We start from the raw sequence: 21,156 nt of genomic DNA, 5'->3' as shown, positions 1-21,156 counted from the left end.
AATATCATTTCTAATTGATTCGAGATTTCATGAATGAAAAAAAGATAATCTGGCTATCCCGTTTATTTCTTTCTCGAGCTTGATCGAACTTTCGGATAGCTCTACACGGTTTGATTGATGCATGACCAGGTCGTGGAAAGAAAGATGAGAATTGGCATCATGAAGCAGAGGTCTCGAGAGATTTCTCTTCGCCGGAATATCAATCGAGCATTCGTCTGCCGTGGCCTTGTACCCACGTATGTACTACAAGCGCGATATACGTCGGGTGGTCTAAATGACACTGGGCTGTTGCCGGCGATATATGTGTCGCACGGCGTTCGTTGATCTGAGTGATCCAATTAGCGATCCAGGCCGCGCTGTGCCAATTTCTTCGGACGTTCCTCTGGACGCGTCGATGACTTCTGCAATTGACTTGTAACTGATCGTACTTCTCAATATCTCTTCGATTATTATTAGAAAATGATACAGGAAGGATATTGAAGAGTGCCTATTAAAAAATCATATTCTTTTTGTAAGGTAAAAAATTTTAATCTTTTGTCTTTTTTCTATGCACTTTGTCTCTTTCTTTTCTCTTAGCATACACATACAATATTATATATAATAAAAATTACACACATAAATAATATTAAATAAATAAATATTAACGTACATTAGATGTATTATAAATGTATATATCTCATATATTTTTTATATTATATAATTATATGTATAATATTCTATGTTATATGATTAAATAATACAAAAATATTATAATATTAAAATATAATATACATTTAAAGTACAGGAATATATTAAAAATATTATTAATATTTATATATTTATATAATATAATAATACAAAGTGCAATAGTCACAGCATCATTCTGATCGTCCTCATACCCATCGTAAGAAATTACAAAGAAAATTACGCTTTAATGCGGTAGAAGGTATACTCATCATTGAATTCCCCGACATCACGTTGCAATGTCTTTGCTCATCTGGCATGTAGGGCAAAGATAAAGAGATTTTTTTTCTTATGCAACGAGACCTCGAGATATTGATTGAGCCCACTAAGAATCGAATCAGTCATCCGGCCGTTACTATGATATGATAAACGTTTGTCTCTCTGCACCAGTTGTTTCGCGTATAGATTATAATACACGTATATATAACGACGGGCCCCTAGTGACGTCTCCGCCGCTCGCGCACACGCTTGGCGCCGAGCACGCGGCTCCTTGATACAGTCCCAATAAATAATTGCATTGATAATAAATGCGGGAATGCAGCGGCCTTTCGCGATGATCTAATCATCCTCATCCGCCTCGGCCGGCATCAGGAGGCAGCCCCGTTACGCTGACGATGCTCCGATCGATAAGCAAAACCGCACTATCTTTGGCTTTAAACGCGACCCGCTTGCGATACTTCAAAACAAGCTATTTTCCGCCTGATTACGGACTAAGGTCGACGTAAAGTGTTTAGTCTCTACGAATCGCAGCGGATTCCGCGAGCCCCCCGCGCCCGGCCTCTCTCTCTCTTGACGTACGCGATCCGTCCCCGTCATCGTGTGCACAACGTTGCATCGCAACGTGTCGATGCGGCGGTACACGCGGCTGGCTATTGCACCGTCTGGTACGAACGACGCTGCTGAAAGAGCATCCGCCTCTCACGCGAGCGCGAAGGTGAACGCCGCCGCTGCACGCTGCGTGCCGATGTCATAGGACGAGCGTACGGCATGCCTGATACGTTACTTAATAATACATTATATCATTGCTAAAGCCTGTTGCACACCTGTACCCATAGCGAGGCGGATTATGCCGAGTGACCGATATCAAATAATCAATGAATAAGTATACGCACTCGCTCCCCTGAGTGATCTTTTGTGCCGTTTACTTATTAAATATTAAAATTTAAACCCTTACCTTGAATTACATAACATTTTTAACTACCATGTATGTCGAAATTTATTATTTTAACACAAAACAGTATTATTTTAACTCCATTGGTTTAGTTAAATTAACATTGTTTTAGTTAAATTGACGACATATTAAGTATAATGTTATGCAGTAACATATTTATATTCTTATATGGGCAGCCGACACCGTCAGCTCGTGATTGTTATAAATTAAAATGATTATTTAATAGAATTAATGTTAATTTCATTATATAAATAGTATAATAAGACAATATATAATGTGAAGTGAAATAAAGTAAAATATAAGTTAATAAAATTTATATAAATTTCATTTGTTGCAATCAATCCTTTTAGTTATTGCAAAATATTTTCAAGTAGTTATATCGTCTAAACCCGATGATAAGAATCGTTATAAGAAGAAGATAAACAAACTTCTTTCTCGCGTTTTTCTGTATGTTTTAGGTCGCATTGTTATTGCGATTTGATTTAAATTTTGGTGTGAATAAAAAGCCTATTTCATGAGATTGCTCTCAATTGAAAATAGTGTAAAAAAAATGTAAAAAATACATAACATGAAAATATATAATTTAATAATCAGCTCTAAATATTCTTACGTACTTCTACAATAAGTTATATGGCGATATTTAAATTTTCCTAAGTTGTTACAAAATATTTTGAAATGATGATGTCGTCCAAACCTGATGATAATAACAAACTTATAATTCTTTGTGTCTTTCAGAGAATCCGTTCAAGTGTCGCTTTGTTATTACGATTTGATTCAGATCCGCGTGAAGAAAGAGCCTATAACGTTATAAAATTGTCCAATACACACATCGTAAGATTTGATGCATTGCTTCATTTCTCAACGAGATCCGCGAGGCCGTTTCTGAATGAATGCGTCGAGTGAAGCGGAGCAATAAATTGCAGAATATGATCTTCAAAATTGATTGCGCGAACACAACGGCGAGGTCTTCCTGGTTTTCCGCTGGCGCATCTAACGATCCCCTCCCCCCCCCCGCCAGACCGGATGTACAATACGAAAATATCGCGAAAAAAAATCTCGATCCGCACGCGGCATATCATGCGAGCGACTCTATCCGTCTTCGATATTTGCATTCCTACTCCTGCAATGCACATTCCCTCCCGACTGCCGTCGGTGCTCTGCTCGTACCAGGCCGCACAGCCTGGCACGAACGCTGCACTTCCAAGCCGGGGCCACTTCCTCTCCTCTGCTCTCCTCTCTAGTGCCATCAGCGTCTCTCTCTCTCCTACTCTCATTGTCTCCCTCTCCCTAATCGGCAACCGCTCCTCACCTCTCACGGAGCTTCTCTCCCTCTCTCTGTCCCTCTTTTTCCCATCTCCCTCTTTCTCTCTCTCTCTGCTCGTCTCTTCTCTTACGATGATGAGGCACCCACATACACAGAACGTGGCTTACTTACACATCTTTAAGGCTCTCTCACCTCCTCCGTGCTCTCCTCACTTTCCTTCACGGATCCAGCGGATCTGCGGTTTCTGAACGAATGTCGCCGCGGAAAATGATCGATCGACATATACGATCTCAAATGTCGATTATATTTACCAAGAGCAACGAGTATCGTGAATGTCATTTCAAAAATTGATCGTTTATTTCTGAAAGGTTTCGCAGAAACAGTTGCTGTTTCTTCACTTTCTCTAGCTTAAGCGATCTATTGGATTCCTCGCTGAAATAATGTTACGGTGAAGCAAATTATAAAGTATAACGAATACGGTCTCAAAACCTTAGTAATCGTATGACCTGTGAGAGGGACACATTTAAAAACACACTCGCGTTCCGAATACCTGAAAGGTATCGCGTTCCGGGGGAAAAACTTTATCCAACGCGACATTTTCTATTTTACATATATATATCACACGCTTCATCTGAGCGTGACCGATTTTTTTTTCAAACATTAATCACAACGTTGTCAGCCGATTGCACAGCGCAGGGATCGCTTTCTCGTCCAAGGACAATGTATCAAGGATCCTCCCGCGATGGGAAAGTCTCCGTAAACGGGCCTCGATTGCCATCGCCGCGCGATAGATCCTTTTGCGAGAGGAGATCAGTTTTCCTTTCATAACGCGAAATAAACTTGGAAAACGCACGGACGCAGTCGAGGGGAAGCTCATTAGCTTAAATAGGACAATTGGAGATTATTCTTCTCTATTCGAAACGTTAATAAGCAGAAATTCAGAAAGTATCGATATTTTCGCGTTATTGTAAAATTATTTCTTTATCACAACTATTCAAATTATTATAGTTATCGTGCAATTACTATAATTATTTAACTAAAATTATTTTTTATAGAGTTTATATCAGAACATGGAATGTCAATTTATCATTTATTTTCGAAAACCATTTCGAAAATCTTGCCAAGCACCACTCCAGATTGTAGATGATTGAACCTAATAATGTTTTGAAATAGGATTTCTCATTCCTCGCAGTAATCGTCTTGCATTTCTGCCATCGCTCAGGAAACGGCGGCGGTGCGTCGCGTCACAAAGGAATCGTCTTCGCAGGAAAATGTGAATTATCATAAATCCGGGTTTCTCTTTTAAACGATTGACATCTTGGGTGTGTACGTATGTTTATGTGCGTGTAAAGGCCGGATTTATATTATCCTCATTATCGCTAATAATTCAAACGAAACGTCATCGCCATCGAGCGCTGCGCCGATGACGACGATATTCGAATATCAATAGGTATACGCATTTGCATAACGACACTCGTGAAAAATTCCGCGTCGTTATGCAAATTTCTCTCCCATCTGCAGCCGATGAACAAAAGTCACCTGCAAACAATAAACCGAGACAGGAGACCGGCTGCTTATCGGCGCCTTTTCTTATCACGCGTCTCGCGGATGCTGATGCGCAGCAGACTTTAAGTCGTTTCGAATCATTTCTATACCTACCTGTTTGGATGTGAAAACAAATTATTCGTTTTTCCTTCTCTAATTCAAGGAGCCATTTGAACGTTGTATTTTCTACGAAACACAATGCTTGAAAACACTTAAATAATAATTCATAAAAGTTTACTTATAATCTGCATACTCGTCCAATTATATCTAGTATAATGTACAATGAAGAGCGGAGATTATTGCAATCATGCAGACGGATCGTCGTGAACTTAATTTCCACCCACGAGCTCGGCGTCGCCGTAACAATACTTTTTGGTATTTCCGCTCTCCGGTTACTTTAGACGAAACAAAGAAAAGGAAAGCTTTTCGACTGCCTTGTAGCCGAAACTGCTGATTGACGTATTTCCCATATATCGATCGATTTCATCGTTATAGCAGTCATCTTATATTCTCTTCTCATCTATTCACTAATTAATATTAATGCCAAGACTCTTGCGACTGATATACTAAGTTTTCAATAATAATTCATGACGCGCATATTTTTAGCGGAAAATAACTGATCGATTGCCTTCCATTAAGGAAAGACATTATATTAGAGGAAGGAATTAAATCGCACGCAATATTCTTGTCACAGTGTACGATTTAAAGAACAGTGTATATTTAAAGAATGTGATCGAACCTTCACTTGTGTGTTATCATTTTTATTTTTATATCCGAGTGTAGAAAAAATTAATAAATAGTTTATTACTTATTCCGAAGGATAATTTTTGTTGGGATATTATAATTTTGTTTATAAACAAGGTGTTTTAATGAAAGGAAAAATTCCAATGGTAATTCCTCCAAAATAAGTAATTTGTATTCCAAACTAAATTTATGTTCCTATTCGAAGAATTGAAAAGTTCATGGAGACACAAACTGTAGATATTCAATATTCAACGGTTATTTAAAAGAATCTGTTCTAAAAAGCTTTACGGATGTGGCCATTTCAGAAGAACATTAAGGGCGAATTAAAAGTAAAATAATTTCATTTTCTAACGCTGACAGTTATAGTTTCCGATAGTTAACGCGCAACGCCAGCGATACTTTGCGACGCGAAATCCGAAATTCCGCGCCTGGAAAGTTGGTTTCTCACTGCACACAACCGCGTTCAATTGTGCCCCCCTCGATATCTCGGACACACCGCGGGCGAGGTGACGAAATAATCGCCGCGCGAAAGTTCATCGGATGAGGATTCGCTCGGGGAAAAAAAAAGACCCCAGAAGAATCCTATCCTCTCTGCAACGGTTACACCTAGAAACGGCAGTTCCCCGGCGGCAGGCATTGAACCTTTCACCTATCACGGCAGCAATATCGCTTCCCGGCCGATCCCTTCATGCTCTATGCTTTCTGTTACAGGCGATGGCTGCGGGAATAACATGTTCAGGTGCAACGATGGCAAATGTATACAGTCGATTCTGGTGTGCGATTATCGCGGAGACTGCGACGACAACAGCGATGAAATGCAGTCGTGTCGTAAGTATCGGCACGTTCTTTCTTTATGCGGTCATGTCCTAAAAATAATTAATCCATATTGTGCCTTCTCTGGTAGCTCGGCAATCAATATACGATCAATTTCTTAGCGTAAACCATTTAACTGTGTTGTTTTTCGATTAAAAACGCTTAACTTAAAATATATTAAAAACCATGAAAATCTTATAGGGAAAGCTAATTTCCCCCTAAATAATATTTCTTTAATTAAAATGGATTCGGAAGCTGTTATTTACGATTGTTTTATACAATATTATTGGTAGTATCTATTGATTTCCCTTTAAAGAAAATGCTTCCAAAAATGTATGCACTTTATATCAAGTCTGCAATATGCAGAAATTAAGAGAGTTGTTTTATAAATTGTCATTTTGCCATGCTTCCTGTATTTTATTTAGCAAAAGCAATTTCACAAAGCTCACAAAGCTCGAGATTTTTCTTCATTATCCCCTTATCGTTGTTCAATTTTATTGTCGCATTTATCTCCCCGCGTGATCGCGACGAATGTATTTCGTCGAACAATCGGAATTTCGATGAAATTGGAGCATGTCTTCAAACGGTGAAATTTACTCGGAAAAATATGCTCCACTGTTCGTGCTGATGAATAATTAATGACGAAGTGCTTCGTTAAGTAATAATAAAGAGGGATGCGTGTATAATCCGCGATCGCCCGCTGCCCCCATTACCAGCTCGCGGTGAAAGAACTTTCAGAATGAAGCCATCGTCTTCATTCAGTACTCTTGGTCGGCAGGCGTGGATTTACGGTTATGAAGACCCCGGGGCACGTAAAAAATTGATTTTCCACACAATAGCGCCTTACAGTCTTGACAGTGTCGTCGGAGAAACCTCGATACTAACCATTCGAAAGAAAATTCAAGAAATAAATCTCACAATCAAGCTTTAAGTTGAACACAAATTCTGGTGGAACTAAGGCAATGTCTAATCGAAAGTTTTATGTCGAATTTTCCGGGACTATATACTTGAATTTTGACAGATCTAAACGCGACTCGAATTCGCTCGGAGCGAATTATGATTGTGTGGCCTTGAAACGGCCGATTTTTGATGCGCTCTTCCTGTTTACGAAATGGAATGGATTGTCTCGAGCTATGTATGGCTTACAATAAATCTCGTGCCGGAAGCGCCCGACGAAAATCCGAGGCTTCCTCTCGGAAGTGCTTAGTCTCTTTGTCCATGCATTTTTTTTCCATGCGGCTGATTACGTGACCGCTTTTTGTGATCGCTCCTTATCGTCGGATTTATATTACAGGAAGTGTAAATGTAATTTGTGCCTTGCGCTATTTTTCCCGTGCAAGCGAGGAACAATCGATGCTTTTTTCCGAGACTTGGAAGGCAAGCGGTTAGATTGGCGAAGCGGCGAAAATGTTCAGCGTCCAAAATATCTCTTTGGAAATTGTATATTCGTTTAAAAATAACGTGCGGTATAAAAGTACAACCTCCATAAAAACCAAATTATTTTCTTTCTGATTCTTGTAGCGTTTAAAAAAATGATGTTCAGCTCTGAGGTCTTTTCCGTCGTATTTGGGTACATTATGTAGTCACGGTGATGCCAAGTTTGGTTAAATTTTCTTTCTAAGTAAGTGCATTACAATCTTTTGAATATCGCGCAAAATTTTTGTCACCGATAAAAGAAATTCGTCCTTCGACCGCTAATTTACAGAACATTGTCGGTTATCCTTTTGACACCAGAGTTCCAAATCGCGTTTGTCAACAGTGTCCCGTGCTCCTCTATGGGATTTGCCACTTGCCTAGGTCACCGCGAAGTGACGACCGTTTGTTATGCGGGTGACAATGCAAAACCGGAAGCAATGCTGTGACCCTCTTTCGAGGACGGTGTACAAAAGTATCGCGTGTCACTCGATGAAACGGATCCACTGGCACAATTGTATCTCGTTTTGCGTGGAATCGGCTCCAATTCCGCGGCTCGACAACTTTCTCCCAATGTTCATCCCCCTTCCGCCCCGCCTGTCCAATTACCTCTTCATCTATTACAACAAATCCTCATATTTTCGAACCAGTTTACTCTGATATCTCGAAATTGATTTAATGGACATTTACTGGAATACATTGAAAGCGGGGACGAACGAAACTTTGTAATTTATAACGTCGCGAAATTCCATCTCTATAGTTATTTGGGAAAAAAACAGCGTTAAAGCGATACCTCGGCGCGCGGCATGGCACCGTGATTGCCGTGCCATCCGGTATTAAACGATCGAGGGTGCTTCCCTCGATCGCCTGGCGAATCGACGGCCGACCGATTATTCTCGCGTCGCAATTATAGGCACCGACGCAATCTGCGCTCTCGCGTCGCACGAAGCGAGCCTTCGTCTTCGTGCGTTGCCACGTTGCGCGGTATTATTCATGTATTCAGCGCGACACTTCTCCGATATCCTTTGTACCGATATTCGAACGAAAAGATGCCCGATAAATGTTTTAAAAGGGAGAGTTTCCTGTTTTTGAATCATGCTGGTGGATCGGTTAAGTATTCCGAGCCTCGGATGACGCCGCAATGGCAATAGAAGCTGTTGAGAACAATCTACAGATCTGTATAGAGTGTGTTTTGCATGTATTTAAATTCAAGAATCGAGTCTTTGACGGACTATTACGTGGTTGATGCGATCATTACGCGTAGAGGTCAAATCACGCTCGCCGCTTGCAATTTTAGCTCTTCGCCGATTATCTAGATTATCTAGATCTAGGTGTCTTTATTATATTCTGTTCGTAAACAAGATTACTACCAATAACGTATAGAAACGTGACGAATCAGTCGTTTCTCTATAATCAAACAGCGAGAAACTTTAGTCGGAGAGCAATTTAAAATCAGATATCCGGATTATTATTTTATTGAAAATTAAAATAAATCACTTTTAATCTACAAAATTACGCATTAACAACCGCATTGTACTCTCATAGCCCTTTAGTCACCGTAATTTGTTGGTTCATTATCGAGAGTCCTAAATTATTTTTTTTTAATTTGAATTTAAGATCATTTTATCCCACGAAAGACCGAGCTCCTATTCTATCTCGATGTCCTCACCGACTATTAATTTATTAATTTTTTTACCAAAAATAATATATTCAAATCGACAACATCGATCAATTCATCGAATAACATCGTCAATGGTTAAAATATAAAATATGAAAAATGATTGAGAATGTGTCGACGATGGTAGCCTCTTTCTCATCAGGTATTTTAAATTTTATTTGCGCTTAAATATTTCTGCAATGACGAAAAAGAATTTTCTGTTATATTTTTCATATTTTATATTTTAACTATTGACGATGTTATTCGACCCCATGCTTTATTTTGTTTTGTTAGATCACTTGATAAGGACCCGAAGCCTGGGTTGAAACGTTGTGAAGTTTATGTATATATTTTTTGCCAATTGTTGTCGATTTGAATATATTATTTTTGGTTAAACATTATTGGCGGAACAAACATTTATTTTTGGTATCAATTTTTTTGTTTTAATTGGGTTTCAGCACCGCCCGACTGCGAGATCGGCCAGATCACGTGTAACCAGTACAGCTTCAACAAGACGTACTGTATACCGCCGCACCAACGGTGCGATATGACCGTCGATTGCGTCGACGGCACTGATGAAGACGGCTGCAGTGAGTACAAATTGCAATCATCTTTTCCAACTGTTTTCTTTTCTATCCTGTCGCGCACGACGCGATATAATTAGAGATAAAAAAAATTATATATTCTCACGTATATAGCATTGACTTAAACTAACGCGCTGAAAAACGTGCCTGCCTCGCGCCTGAAGGCACGAAGTCACATCTCTTCACAAGAGATGTATCCTCGTCTATTTTTATTCAAAACCTCACTTTGCTGATAGTAATGATTTGCGTTATTTTCTCTTTGCTCAGCAAACTACCGTATCGGTCTGTACCAACTGAAAACTAATCCCTGCGAGTGTTCTAAAAAACACAGAGGATTTGTTGCGATATTTCGGGTATATCGAATAACTAACGATTTTGAATAATTTTGCGTTTCTATTTCTCTTTTTTTGTCTTCCATTCCTCTCGTGAACGATGATGCAAAAAAGATGCAATTGTCAAGAAGCGACCTCAAGAACGTCAACTGCGTCATTTAGATGAAATATTAATTATTGCGGATATATACCGTACGAAAAAGATACTACGTGATAACATTATCGCCAGTGACAAGGCCGCTCGCATAAGAGCATGGCTAAGTAGCAGCTGCGCAGCGATTAAGCGGATTCTTCGCGCTAGGATTCACTAAATTATCGCGCTGTCACGATAACACGCGCGCGCTGCACATTGTTTAATCAGCGACATTATGCTCACTGAAGTCGTAAAAATGAAAACTGAGATTTACAAACATTTCACGCCGATAACGCTTTCCTTTCTTTCGAACGCTGGCCTTCTCGCTGTCGAAACCTTTGTGCTATTTATAACCAATCACTTTCTGAATCGTAATATCTTTATTTGAACTCTCGGTGCATTTTTTCCGTTCTCTCGATCTATCGGCATTGAGATATTTTTAAGAATTATAGGCATTGTGAAACTCGTAAAATTTATATTTATTCGAACTTTATATTATTGAACGTTTTTTATATCTTTCAGTAAAAAAACGCGAGATTTTTAAGAGGACACTTCGGATTTAGAAAAAAAAAGTAAATATAATATCTTATTAAAACGTTCCGCGGCCAAAATTCAATTGGTTGTGATTTTAAGACAAATTTACACGGTCCCTCGTCTCGGTTTCTTCTCCTCTACTCCTTATCTTAATATCGCACGAACTGAGCGCGAAAAAAATCACGTCCCGGTTTGCCATATCGGGCTCATTCCGCGTGTTTGTCAACGGCGCGAACGTGTCGCACCAGGTGATCGTCAAGATACGGTCGCACATTATGTGCAGCTAATGCAGAGTTATCACGCGAAACCATTTGGACCCGAAAGCGTGATCAACTCCGGATCGCCTTTTGACGCATGTTATGTAAAAGCAACATGTATGCCACACCATTTGTCACGTTTCGCATTCTCGAACGCGCCACTGCGGATGTTTTTCTCGTATTATTGCAAAAGTCTTATAGACATATTTTCGCAGATTTTATGATGTAATGTGAGATAATTTATTCCAAGAATCTAAACATCCTGAAGAATTAATGAAATATTACATTTATCCCAACGTCGAGCATTCATATATTTTATTGCGTGATATTCCGTGAGAAAGAAAATTTTCAAGGGCGAAAGAGTGACAGGGGGGACCACCCGACGTGTGTTGCAGCATACAGGAAGTGCCAGCCGGATGACTTCAGGTGCGTTGGGACCACGCCGGAACTTTGCATACCCAAAGAAAAGAAGTGCGACGGTTACCTGGACTGCCGGAACAGCAGGGACGAGGAGAGATGCGAAAATAATATGAAGCCGGCCTGCCGATTGGATCAATTCAGGTGCAACACCACGCAACGCTGCGTCGAGCAGAGCGCGAGGTGCAATCATTGGGACGACTGCGGTGACAACAGCGACGAGGAACACTGCAGTGAGTTCGCGATTTTGCAACACGAGTCCATTCGAGTTCGATGCTTCGCGGTTTATCCCTTCAGCCATCATCTCTCTTTAAAATTTTACCTTTTTTCCCTTCTTATATTCTTAGTATCAAGTTATCAGGAAGCGTCTTTTAATGTGCAATGTAATAGTAATATGAAAGTAAAACTGAAATCGTGACAGCTGTAGTAAATAACGTTAAGATTTTCTCGGCAATGCACAAATTTCAAGGGATTAAAATTTTACCTTCCGTCTTTTTTCTTCCGTTAATTGCCCTTATTTTTACCGTCAAGTTACCAGGTGTCTTTTGATTTTACGATGTGCTATCTATGAAAGTAAAGCTTAAATTATGACAATTCTTACAAAAAATGTTAATAGGATTTTCTCGGCGATGTATAGATTTCAAGTGATTAAATTTTTATCTTTTATTTTCTTTTTGTTAATTATCTTTATTTATATTATATCACGTTACCATGAGGTATCTTTTAATGATTGATCTTACAATGTATCTATTATTTATGAAAGTAAAACTTAAATTGTGGTATTTTCTACAAATAATGTTAATATTCGACAATACAATAGATTTTAAATTTCTTCGCATAGATTTCTTCTTTCTGTTAATTTCACCTATTCACTACATCGAGTTATGAACGTCTTTTAATGACTGTGATATACTATATATAAAATTAAAGCACAGTGTCAGTTTGTTACAAATAATTAATAAGAGATTAATTAATGACAGGGAGAGAGTTAATAAGAGATTTCTTGATAATGCTCAGGTTTCCCACCTTGCACCAGTGATCAGTTTCGATGCGCCAATGCGCTCTGCATTCCCATAGCATATCAATGCGATGGTTATAAAGACTGCCAGGATGGTTCCGACGAGAAGTCCTGCACAATGACAGTCTGCCCAGGAAACAAATTCATGTGTCCGAAAGGTACACCGGATGGAAAGCCATTATGCATCAACCGATCTCAGTTGTGCGATGAAAAACATGATTGCGAGGACGGGGCGGACGAGGAGGCGGCATGTTGTAAGTGTAATTTAATTATGTGCTTAATTGCAACTTGCAACATTAAACGCAAAAAATTAATTTACATGAAATTACGTTCGTATGTGTGTTACGTCGTTTTGTTTTCTTAAATAATATCAAATGATTATATAAAAAATAGATTTCATGATGAGCTCGCGTAAGAACGATTATTATAGTAATAGTTATATAAACTTGATTTATAGCAATTATGGAGTAAATTGTAGCAGTAGAATAATTGCTGTAATTATGGAGTAATCAATATACAGAAACGAAAAGTCACATCTAAAACTTCACCGAGCAACGTTCCTCGTCAGCATTTTGAAACATAAATGTTTAGAACTTATAATATGGAGTATAGATTCTATATTTTAAATTATATTAAGTATAGAATATAGAATATAGATTTAGGTTTAGATTAGAAGAATATAGATGTTTTAAAAGAATCAAATTTCTTTATCGTGTAATGACGAGCGAGTGTAGCTCGCTTGGATTATAAAATTCTATATTTTAAATTATATTAAATGTAAAATATAAAATACACTGTTAAATTTATAATGTCAAATTATACTCAATTTGAATTATTTTTAACCATTCTTATAGATCACTCCGTCTCAAAAAATATTATTTGCTATTAATTAAATTAAAACAATGTTAATTTAACTAAACTAATGGAATTAAAATAACACTGTTTTGTGCTAAAATAATAAATTTCGACACACATGGTAGTTGAAAATAATAAAATGTTATTTAACTTAAAGTATTGGTTTAAGTTTTATCCTTTAATATTTAACAGTGTAGATTCAGATTCAGATTAAGAGATTCTTAGATGTTTAAAAGGATCAAATTTCTTTATCGTATAGCGACGAGCATGTGCGGCTTACTTGGTTGCCAACATAAATGTCAAGCATCTCCGGCCGGAGGGACTTGCTACTGCCCGGAGGGAAGAGTCCTCGCCAATGATTCGCGGACCTGCATTGGTATGTTGTTTGACTCCGTACGAATTTTAAACTTCTAGTGTCCAATATGCTGGTGTTGCAACGATTGAAGAATCCTGAGTTAGAAAAATTTAAGAATTTACTCGCGAAACTTATCCCTTTTTGCATCGTTTCCTCCGCGTCGCCCATCAGACTGTTTCCTTTCCACAGATCGAGACGAGTGCTCCGAGTGGGGCTTCTGCGAGCAGCTGTGCGAGAACACTGACGGCTGGTACACGTGTCACTGCGCGCCCGGCTATATTCTTCACGGGCAAAACAAATGTCGCGCCCAGAACATCTCCGCCCTGGAACTCCTGCTCGCGCAGGATCGCGCGATATGGCGATTGAGCGCGACCGGCGAGGATCGAAAGATAATCGCCAACACCACCGGCGCGAGCGGGGTGGATTACCTGTACTCGCGAAATCTCCTCTTCTGGAGCGACATGAAGACGCGGAAGGTTCACTCGGAATCCCTCAACCCCGGTAGCGACACGCCGGCCAAGGTGGACATCAGTATGGCGGGCTCATGGGGACCCGTGTCCATCGCGATAGACTGGATCGGCGACAAGCTCTACGTGGCGGATTCCATCGTGCAAAAGGTAGACGTGTTCGAGCTGGACGGACGTTACCACGGGATCGTGGTGGGCTCGAATCTCACCAGCCCGACCGACATCGCGCTGGATCCCACGAGGGGCCTCATGTTCATCGCCGACAGCAAGCAGGTCCTGCGCACCAACATGGACGGTACCAACGCGTTCCCCGTCGTCTCCGAGGCAGCCTATAAAGTCTCCGGCGTGGCCGCTGACATCATTGCCAAGAGAATCTACTGGTGCGACTCTCTGTTGGATTACATCGAAACTGCAGACTACAGAGGTCACAACAGAGTAATGATTCTCAGAGGTTCTCAAGTGCCATCCGCAATCAGACTCACTCTCTTCGAGAACAGGATATTCTGGACGGACGCCACCAAGCAGGCCGTCATGAGCGTCGATAAGACTCAAGGAGATTATTCCATCCAAAGTGTATTTAAGGTACCGATATGACAATCAGATATTTCAATTTCGTCAAAATATGTGTTTTAGGGTGCGATCCACTTGGCGCTCCAGACTGCTCCAGACGCTCTTGGAAACATTTCATCCTTGTTGTTTATCAAATGTTAAACAAGGACAAAATGATGCTCTGAAGCGTTTGAAGCGTCTAATGGATCGCATGCTTAGTCAATCTAATCAATTTCTACTGCATTTGACTAATTAATATATCCTCTTCAATTAACTTGTAATGATGTTACACTATGGTGTTCAATGTAAAATATTTTTCCAAAGTTTTGAGAAAATTTTATGTGACATGTGATATTAGGCATAATAATATGGTAATATTTATCATCCTCTTTTAAGGTACGCGACGCCAAAGCTATAAAAGCCTTGCATCCACTCTCGCAACCTAGCGTCTCCAATCCCTGCGGCAATAATAACGGCGGCTGTCAGCACATGTGCATCGTCACGGCCTCCAGCGATCAAAACAATCGATTAGGCTATCGCTGCGCTTGCCACATTGGATGGCGATTGGCACACGACATGAGGAACTGCAACTTGGTGCAGGAGTTCCTCATGTATTCGCAGCAGAGGTTCATTAAAGGCCGCGTGCTCAATCCCGTGATGGAAGGCTTTAGCGATGCTATCCTGCCGGTGGTGTCCAGACGGGCACGATTCGTTGGATTGGACTACGACGCGCACGACCAGTACATCTATTACAGCGATGTTCTTCAGGACGTCATATACAGGGTACACCAGAACGCGACCGGACGCGAAATCGTCCTGGCTAGTCAAAATGAGGGGGTGGAAGGACTTGCGGTCGATTGGGCCGCGAAGAACTTGTACTACATTGATTCACGTAAAGGTTCGTTGATGACGAAGACGACTTGAGTAAGAATTGAATCCTTGAGCCGTTGATGTTCAATTCAAGTTAATTCGTAACATGAGTTTTTATTAACTTTTCAATAAAGGGATAATTAAAAGCTGTAAATTAAGCGAAAATAAATAGCAAGATCTATTTGGTTGACCAAAGTTTTTCTACTTTCTCAGGCACGCTAAATGTGCTCAGCACTCGGAATGTCACGTATCGGCGAACACTATTGAAAAATCTGAAGCGTCCTCGCGCGATCGTAATCCATCCGAACCAAGGTTACATCTTCTTCTCGGAATGGGACCGCCCGGCCAACATCAGCAGAGCTCACGCTGACGGCTCCAGCTTGGTCGTCTTCAAAAATCTGACTCTGGGCTGGCCAAACGGACTGGCGATCGACTTCAATAAAGATCGATTGTACTGGTGCGACGCTCTTCTGGACCACGTGCAGCATTCGAATCTAGACGGTACGGATGTGCGAACGGTGAACTCCAGACTAATTCGACATCCGTTTTCCATCGCCATCCACGAGAACTGGATGTACATCACCGACTGGCGTCTCGACGCCATTATTCGGCTGCACAAAGAAACCGGCGAGCAGGAAGCTATCTTGGTCCGTGAGCCCGCTACCAACAGACTTTACGGCGTGAAGGTCTTCAGTCGTGACATCCAGAAGATGACGAGTGCCCACCCTTGCAACATTAATAACGGCGGTTGCGAGAAACTTTGCTTTGCTATTCCGGATAACTCTTCGCGCTCTGACGCTATCACGTTCCCTGGCACGCAACACATGCCGAAACTCACTAGTGTATGCGGATGTCCTTATGGAGAACGTCTTCAGAGCAATGGCAGGAGTTGCGCAGCGGATCCAGACGGGGAACCGCCTCTGCAAGCGTGTCCACATACTTGGGATTTCACTTGCGCGAACCAGAGGTGCGTGACGATTTAACTTCTTCAGCTGATTGAAGCTAATTGTTTAGTACTTGTAAAATTCTCAAACAAAGTTTAAAAGCTTTACTTTAATCTGTAATTTAATATTGCTGCTTTCGAACATCATATTAGTTTATTTCAAATATTAAATGATTAACGCGACCTTCTGGCCAATATATTACTTTATATTCAATTAAATATAAAAGTAGATCTTTTCCAAATATACTTGCGACTTCGAATGTTTTAACTCTCAATCGATCTACTTCCAGATGTGTCCCGAAATCCTGGGTGTGCGACGGCGAGAACGACTGCCTCGACAACAGTGATGAGATGCAAAACTGCACAAAACCGACGTGCAGCGCGAACGAGTTCCAATGCAAGTCCGGTCGTTGCGTACCGATGACGTTCCACTGTGATTCCGAGAACGATTGTGGCGATTACAGCGACGAGATGGGCTGCCCGAATGTGACCTGCAGCGCTAATCAATTTGCCTGCGCCAATAATCGCTGCATCCCCGCAACTTGGAAATGCGATTCCGAGAACGACTGCGGCGACAGCTCCGACGAAGGCGAGTTCTGCGCAGCTAAAACTTGCTCGTACTTCCAGTTCACGTGCCCACGCTCCGGCCACTGTATACCGCAGTCCTGGGTGTGCGACGGCGACAGCGACTGCTTCGACCAACAGGACGAGATGGATTGCCCACCGGTCACCTGTCTCAGTACGCAATTCACGTGCGCGGATCAGAAGATGTGCGTTTTAGCGTCGTATAAGTGCGACGGCATTAGTGATTGCAATGATGGATCGGACGAAGTGGGTTGCCCGTCGCTGGCGCCAGATCAGTGTAACACCGACAAGCAGTTCCAGTGTGTTAGTTCAGCTATCTGTATACCGAGAAGCTGGTACTGCGACGGTACCGCCGATTGCCCGGACAAGTCTGACGAGCCGGAGTCGTGCGGAAAGGTCGACTGTCAGACTGGATTTTTCAGGTTTGTCGTATTCATTAATTAAACTACCTTGCATTCTCTCAGAAAGCGTAGATGATAAATATGTACATTTTATTCTTGTTTAATTTGTCGATATCTAACTTGACATATTCCTCAGGTGCCGGAACGAGAGATGTGTGTTTAAGGCGTATATCTGTGATGGAAAAGACGATTGTGGAGATAACTCCGACGAAGACACCGAGCTGCACGCATGCGGTCCTCCTACGTTCAAGTGCGAATCCCAGCAATGGAGGTGTCCGAATGTAACGAATCGTTGCGTAAATACGACCAGCGTATGCGACGGCAAGCCAGATTGTCCCAATGGCGCGGACGAGGGACCCGGTTGTGATCTCGCCGAATGCACCCATCAGGGCGGATTGTGTACCAACGGTTGTATTCAAACACCACTCGGTGAGCAATGCACCTGTCCGGCTGGCGAGGAGCTCACCAGCGACGGCTTCACATGTCAGGACATGAACGAGTGCGAGCCGCAAGGCAGATGTTCGCAGGTCTGCGTGAACACGAAGGGCGGCTACTACTGCAGCTGCGTGGATGGTTACACATTAGACACCGATAAACACACGTGCAAGGCGTTCAATCACAGCGCCGCGTTCTTGATTATCTCAAACAGGCATACCATTCTGGTGGCGGATCTTCAAGATCAAGCGCTGGAACGTGTTCCCATCAACGTAGAGAACGTCGTGGCGACTGCCAGCAATATGCATACAGGCACTATTTTCTGGTCGGACATGAAGTTGAAGCGAATCTCGCGATTAGATCGCGGTAGTGATCCTCAAGACATAATGAGTACCGGTTTAGATCTAGTGGAAGGTCTAGCCTACGACTGGATCGGTCAGAATCTGTATTGGTTAGACTCAAAGCTGAATACAATCGAAGTGGCTAAGGAGACTGGAGCTGGAAGAATGATTCTTGTCAAGGAGAATATTACGCAGCCACGTGGAATGTGTTTGGATCCCAGTCCAGGTGCGAGATGGCTTTTCTGGACCGATTGGGGTGAAAACCCTAGAATCGAAAGAATTGGCATGGACGGCACCAATCGATCGACCATCATCAGCACAAAGATTTACTGGCCTAACGGTCTAGCGCTCGATATCGCAAATCGCAGAATATATTTCGCGGACAGCAAGTTAGACTTCATCGACACTTGTCTGTACGATGGCAGCAAGAGACTTCAGGTTCTAGCCAGTTCGCACTATCTTCTGCATCCCCATTCCCTCACTCTTTTTGAGGACACTATGTATTGGACCGATAGACAGCTCAATCGAGTACTCTCCGCACACAAGTTTAAGGGCTCCAATCAAACGGTGGTGTCGCATCTAATTTCCCAGCCGCTCTCCATACACGTACATCATCCAGTGCTACAACCGATCACCGCGAATCCTTGTGCTAACACATCCTGTGAACATCTATGTCTTCTGTCGCCCAGTAATCCGAAGGGATACAGTTGTAAATGCCAAGTGAGTGATTATGCAGATTGCAAAGTAGGAAACTATCAGAAAAATTCTATTGGTTCAGATTGAATAATTTTTTTTTCGTTTATCTCAGGTTGGATTTAAATTGCTACCTGACGGACGCTGCATGGAAGAAGAGACACCATATTTAATGGTGCTTCGGAGTTCTCAGATCGTTGACGTTTCTTTGACGCCTAAAGAAACCAAGACTGGATACATCACGCCTATCGTAAATGTGGAAGGCGGAAGATTTATCGAATATGATAGAAGAGATCGTATTATTTACTGGCTTCAAGGTAAAATAACTGTTTTCTTTAGTAACCCTGGTGTAAAACTTTCTTAACCCTTCGCGTGCAACGTCTTTTTCGGCACCTGTAACGTGCAACGTCGGGTCACTCATTTCCGACGCCTAAAAAATACTTTAAAGTGTTCTAAAAAAATCTGAAAAAATTCATGTTACCTTATTAACTATCCTACTGTAAGGATCAATCGCTATATTGCCGATTTTTTCATTTGTTTAAACAATATATTTATATAAACAGACACTTGACATACAGGACAGTCACTTTCGCCAGGGCACGGGTGACCCGACGTTGCACACGAAGGGTTAAAATTTTTTACATAAGTTTTCTTATAAATTTTATAACTTTTTAAAAAGTTCTTAGATTTTTTATACGAAATGAAGCACTTTTCAAAAATACTGAAAAAGTATATATCTTTTCTAGAATTCTTTATACCTAAAAATTCAGAAATATTCTAAAATTTTTTATTCTGTAATTTTCAAAGATAACTTGTAAAATTTGAAGAAGTTTAAAGTAATTTTTTTTATAAAAATTTAAAATATAAGAAGCATTCCTTAAAAATATTGTAATTTTTTCACCAAGGTCCTTCCTATTTTATAAAATCTTATAATTCAAAGATTTAGATTTTCGAAGCTCTAAGAGAGAATTTTAACCATTTTGTTATTTACATTAGGCAAAGATAACGACCACGAAAATGGCACGATTTATGGCATTCCTTACAACGGTGGCAACCGGACAGAGTTTCCAAACCCATCCGGCGATAGTGGTGTTGTCGGTTCACCATCTACTATGGCGCTGGACTGGCTTGGACGCAACATGTTTATTGGCAACAAATTCGCGTCCAATATCGAAGCTATTAAATTGGATGGCAAGACGCGATTCCGCACAATCGTTTTATCAAACGATGGAAATCGTACATCAGTTTCCAAACCGAAGGCGATGTGCGTGGACCCTATTGACGGACAAATATTTTGGGTGGACGACGGAGGTTTTGGTGTACCTCAGAAGATCGGACGGGTGAATATGGACGGCACTAATCCGCTGGTCCTCGCAGAGAACATAGAACGTCCTGAAGCAATTACCATCGATATACCTAGCAAGACGCTATACTTCTCCTGCCAGAATCCGGCCTTTATCAAAGCCATGTCGACAGACGGTCTAAATGTCCGCACCATTCTCACTGCTGCAAACAACATGGCTTTGCCTAAGGCGATAGCCGTCCATGAGTCTCGTCTGTACTACTTGGACCCGCTTTATGACAAAATCGAACGTGTTGATCTGCCTAACGGCGACAATCCAACCACTATCATTGACAACGACTCTGAGCTTCGTACTCTGACCATTTATAAAAAACGTGCGACCGGATCTCATCCTTGTCTCATAAACAACGGTGAATGCGAGCAGCTTTGCCTGCCTGCGTCTGGAGGCACGCGCGTTTGTGCTTGCGGAATGGAATATAAGAAGGTCACGGAAACCAGATGTGAACCTTACAAGACTTTCGCCGTAGTAACTCAGCTGGATGTTGCCCGGGGTTACAGTCTCAAGGACTCCAAGGAAGCCATGGTACCCATTACTGGAACTGGTCATCATATCCTCCATGTTGATGTACATTACGCGGGCAACTGGATATATTGGGTGGAATTTAATCGAGGCATCTGGAATGGCATCTTCAGGTAACTATTGGCTGTTTCTGCAAATTGTTAAAATGTAAAAAATCTTGGGATCCGTGATTTC

At 41.3% G+C, this 21,156-nt stretch overlaps 1 protein-coding gene across 1 annotated transcript in view; it reads left to right on the top strand.

Annotated features, from left to right (window-relative positions):
* Mgl (low-density lipoprotein receptor-related protein megalin) overlaps positions 1-21,156 on the top strand; it is a 45,600-nt gene that overhangs the window by 12,360 nt on the left and 12,084 nt on the right. Inside the window, exons 2-13 of the mRNA XM_071794009.1 lie at positions 6,159-6,275; positions 9,789-9,920; positions 11,566-11,820; positions 12,605-12,859; positions 13,720-13,836; positions 14,005-14,864; positions 15,228-15,729; positions 15,915-16,668; positions 16,935-17,651; positions 17,767-19,126; positions 19,215-19,416; positions 20,096-21,095. Of these exons, the coding sequence (XP_071650110.1) occupies positions 6,159-6,275; positions 9,789-9,920; positions 11,566-11,820; positions 12,605-12,859; positions 13,720-13,836; positions 14,005-14,864; positions 15,228-15,729; positions 15,915-16,668; positions 16,935-17,651; positions 17,767-19,126; positions 19,215-19,416; positions 20,096-21,095 (6,271 nt within the window). The remainder of the gene's footprint in view (positions 1-6,158; positions 6,276-9,788; positions 9,921-11,565; positions 11,821-12,604; positions 12,860-13,719; positions 13,837-14,004; positions 14,865-15,227; positions 15,730-15,914; positions 16,669-16,934; positions 17,652-17,766; positions 19,127-19,214; positions 19,417-20,095; positions 21,096-21,156) is intronic.

This window comes from Temnothorax longispinosus, chromosome 11 (assembly GCF_030848805.1).
Source record: "Temnothorax longispinosus isolate EJ_2023e chromosome 11, Tlon_JGU_v1, whole genome shotgun sequence".
NCBI lineage: Eukaryota > Metazoa > Arthropoda > Insecta > Hymenoptera > Formicidae > Temnothorax > Temnothorax longispinosus.
The sequence above is the reverse complement of the archived record's forward strand: the minus strand, read 5'-3'. Positions and strand labels throughout refer to the sequence as shown.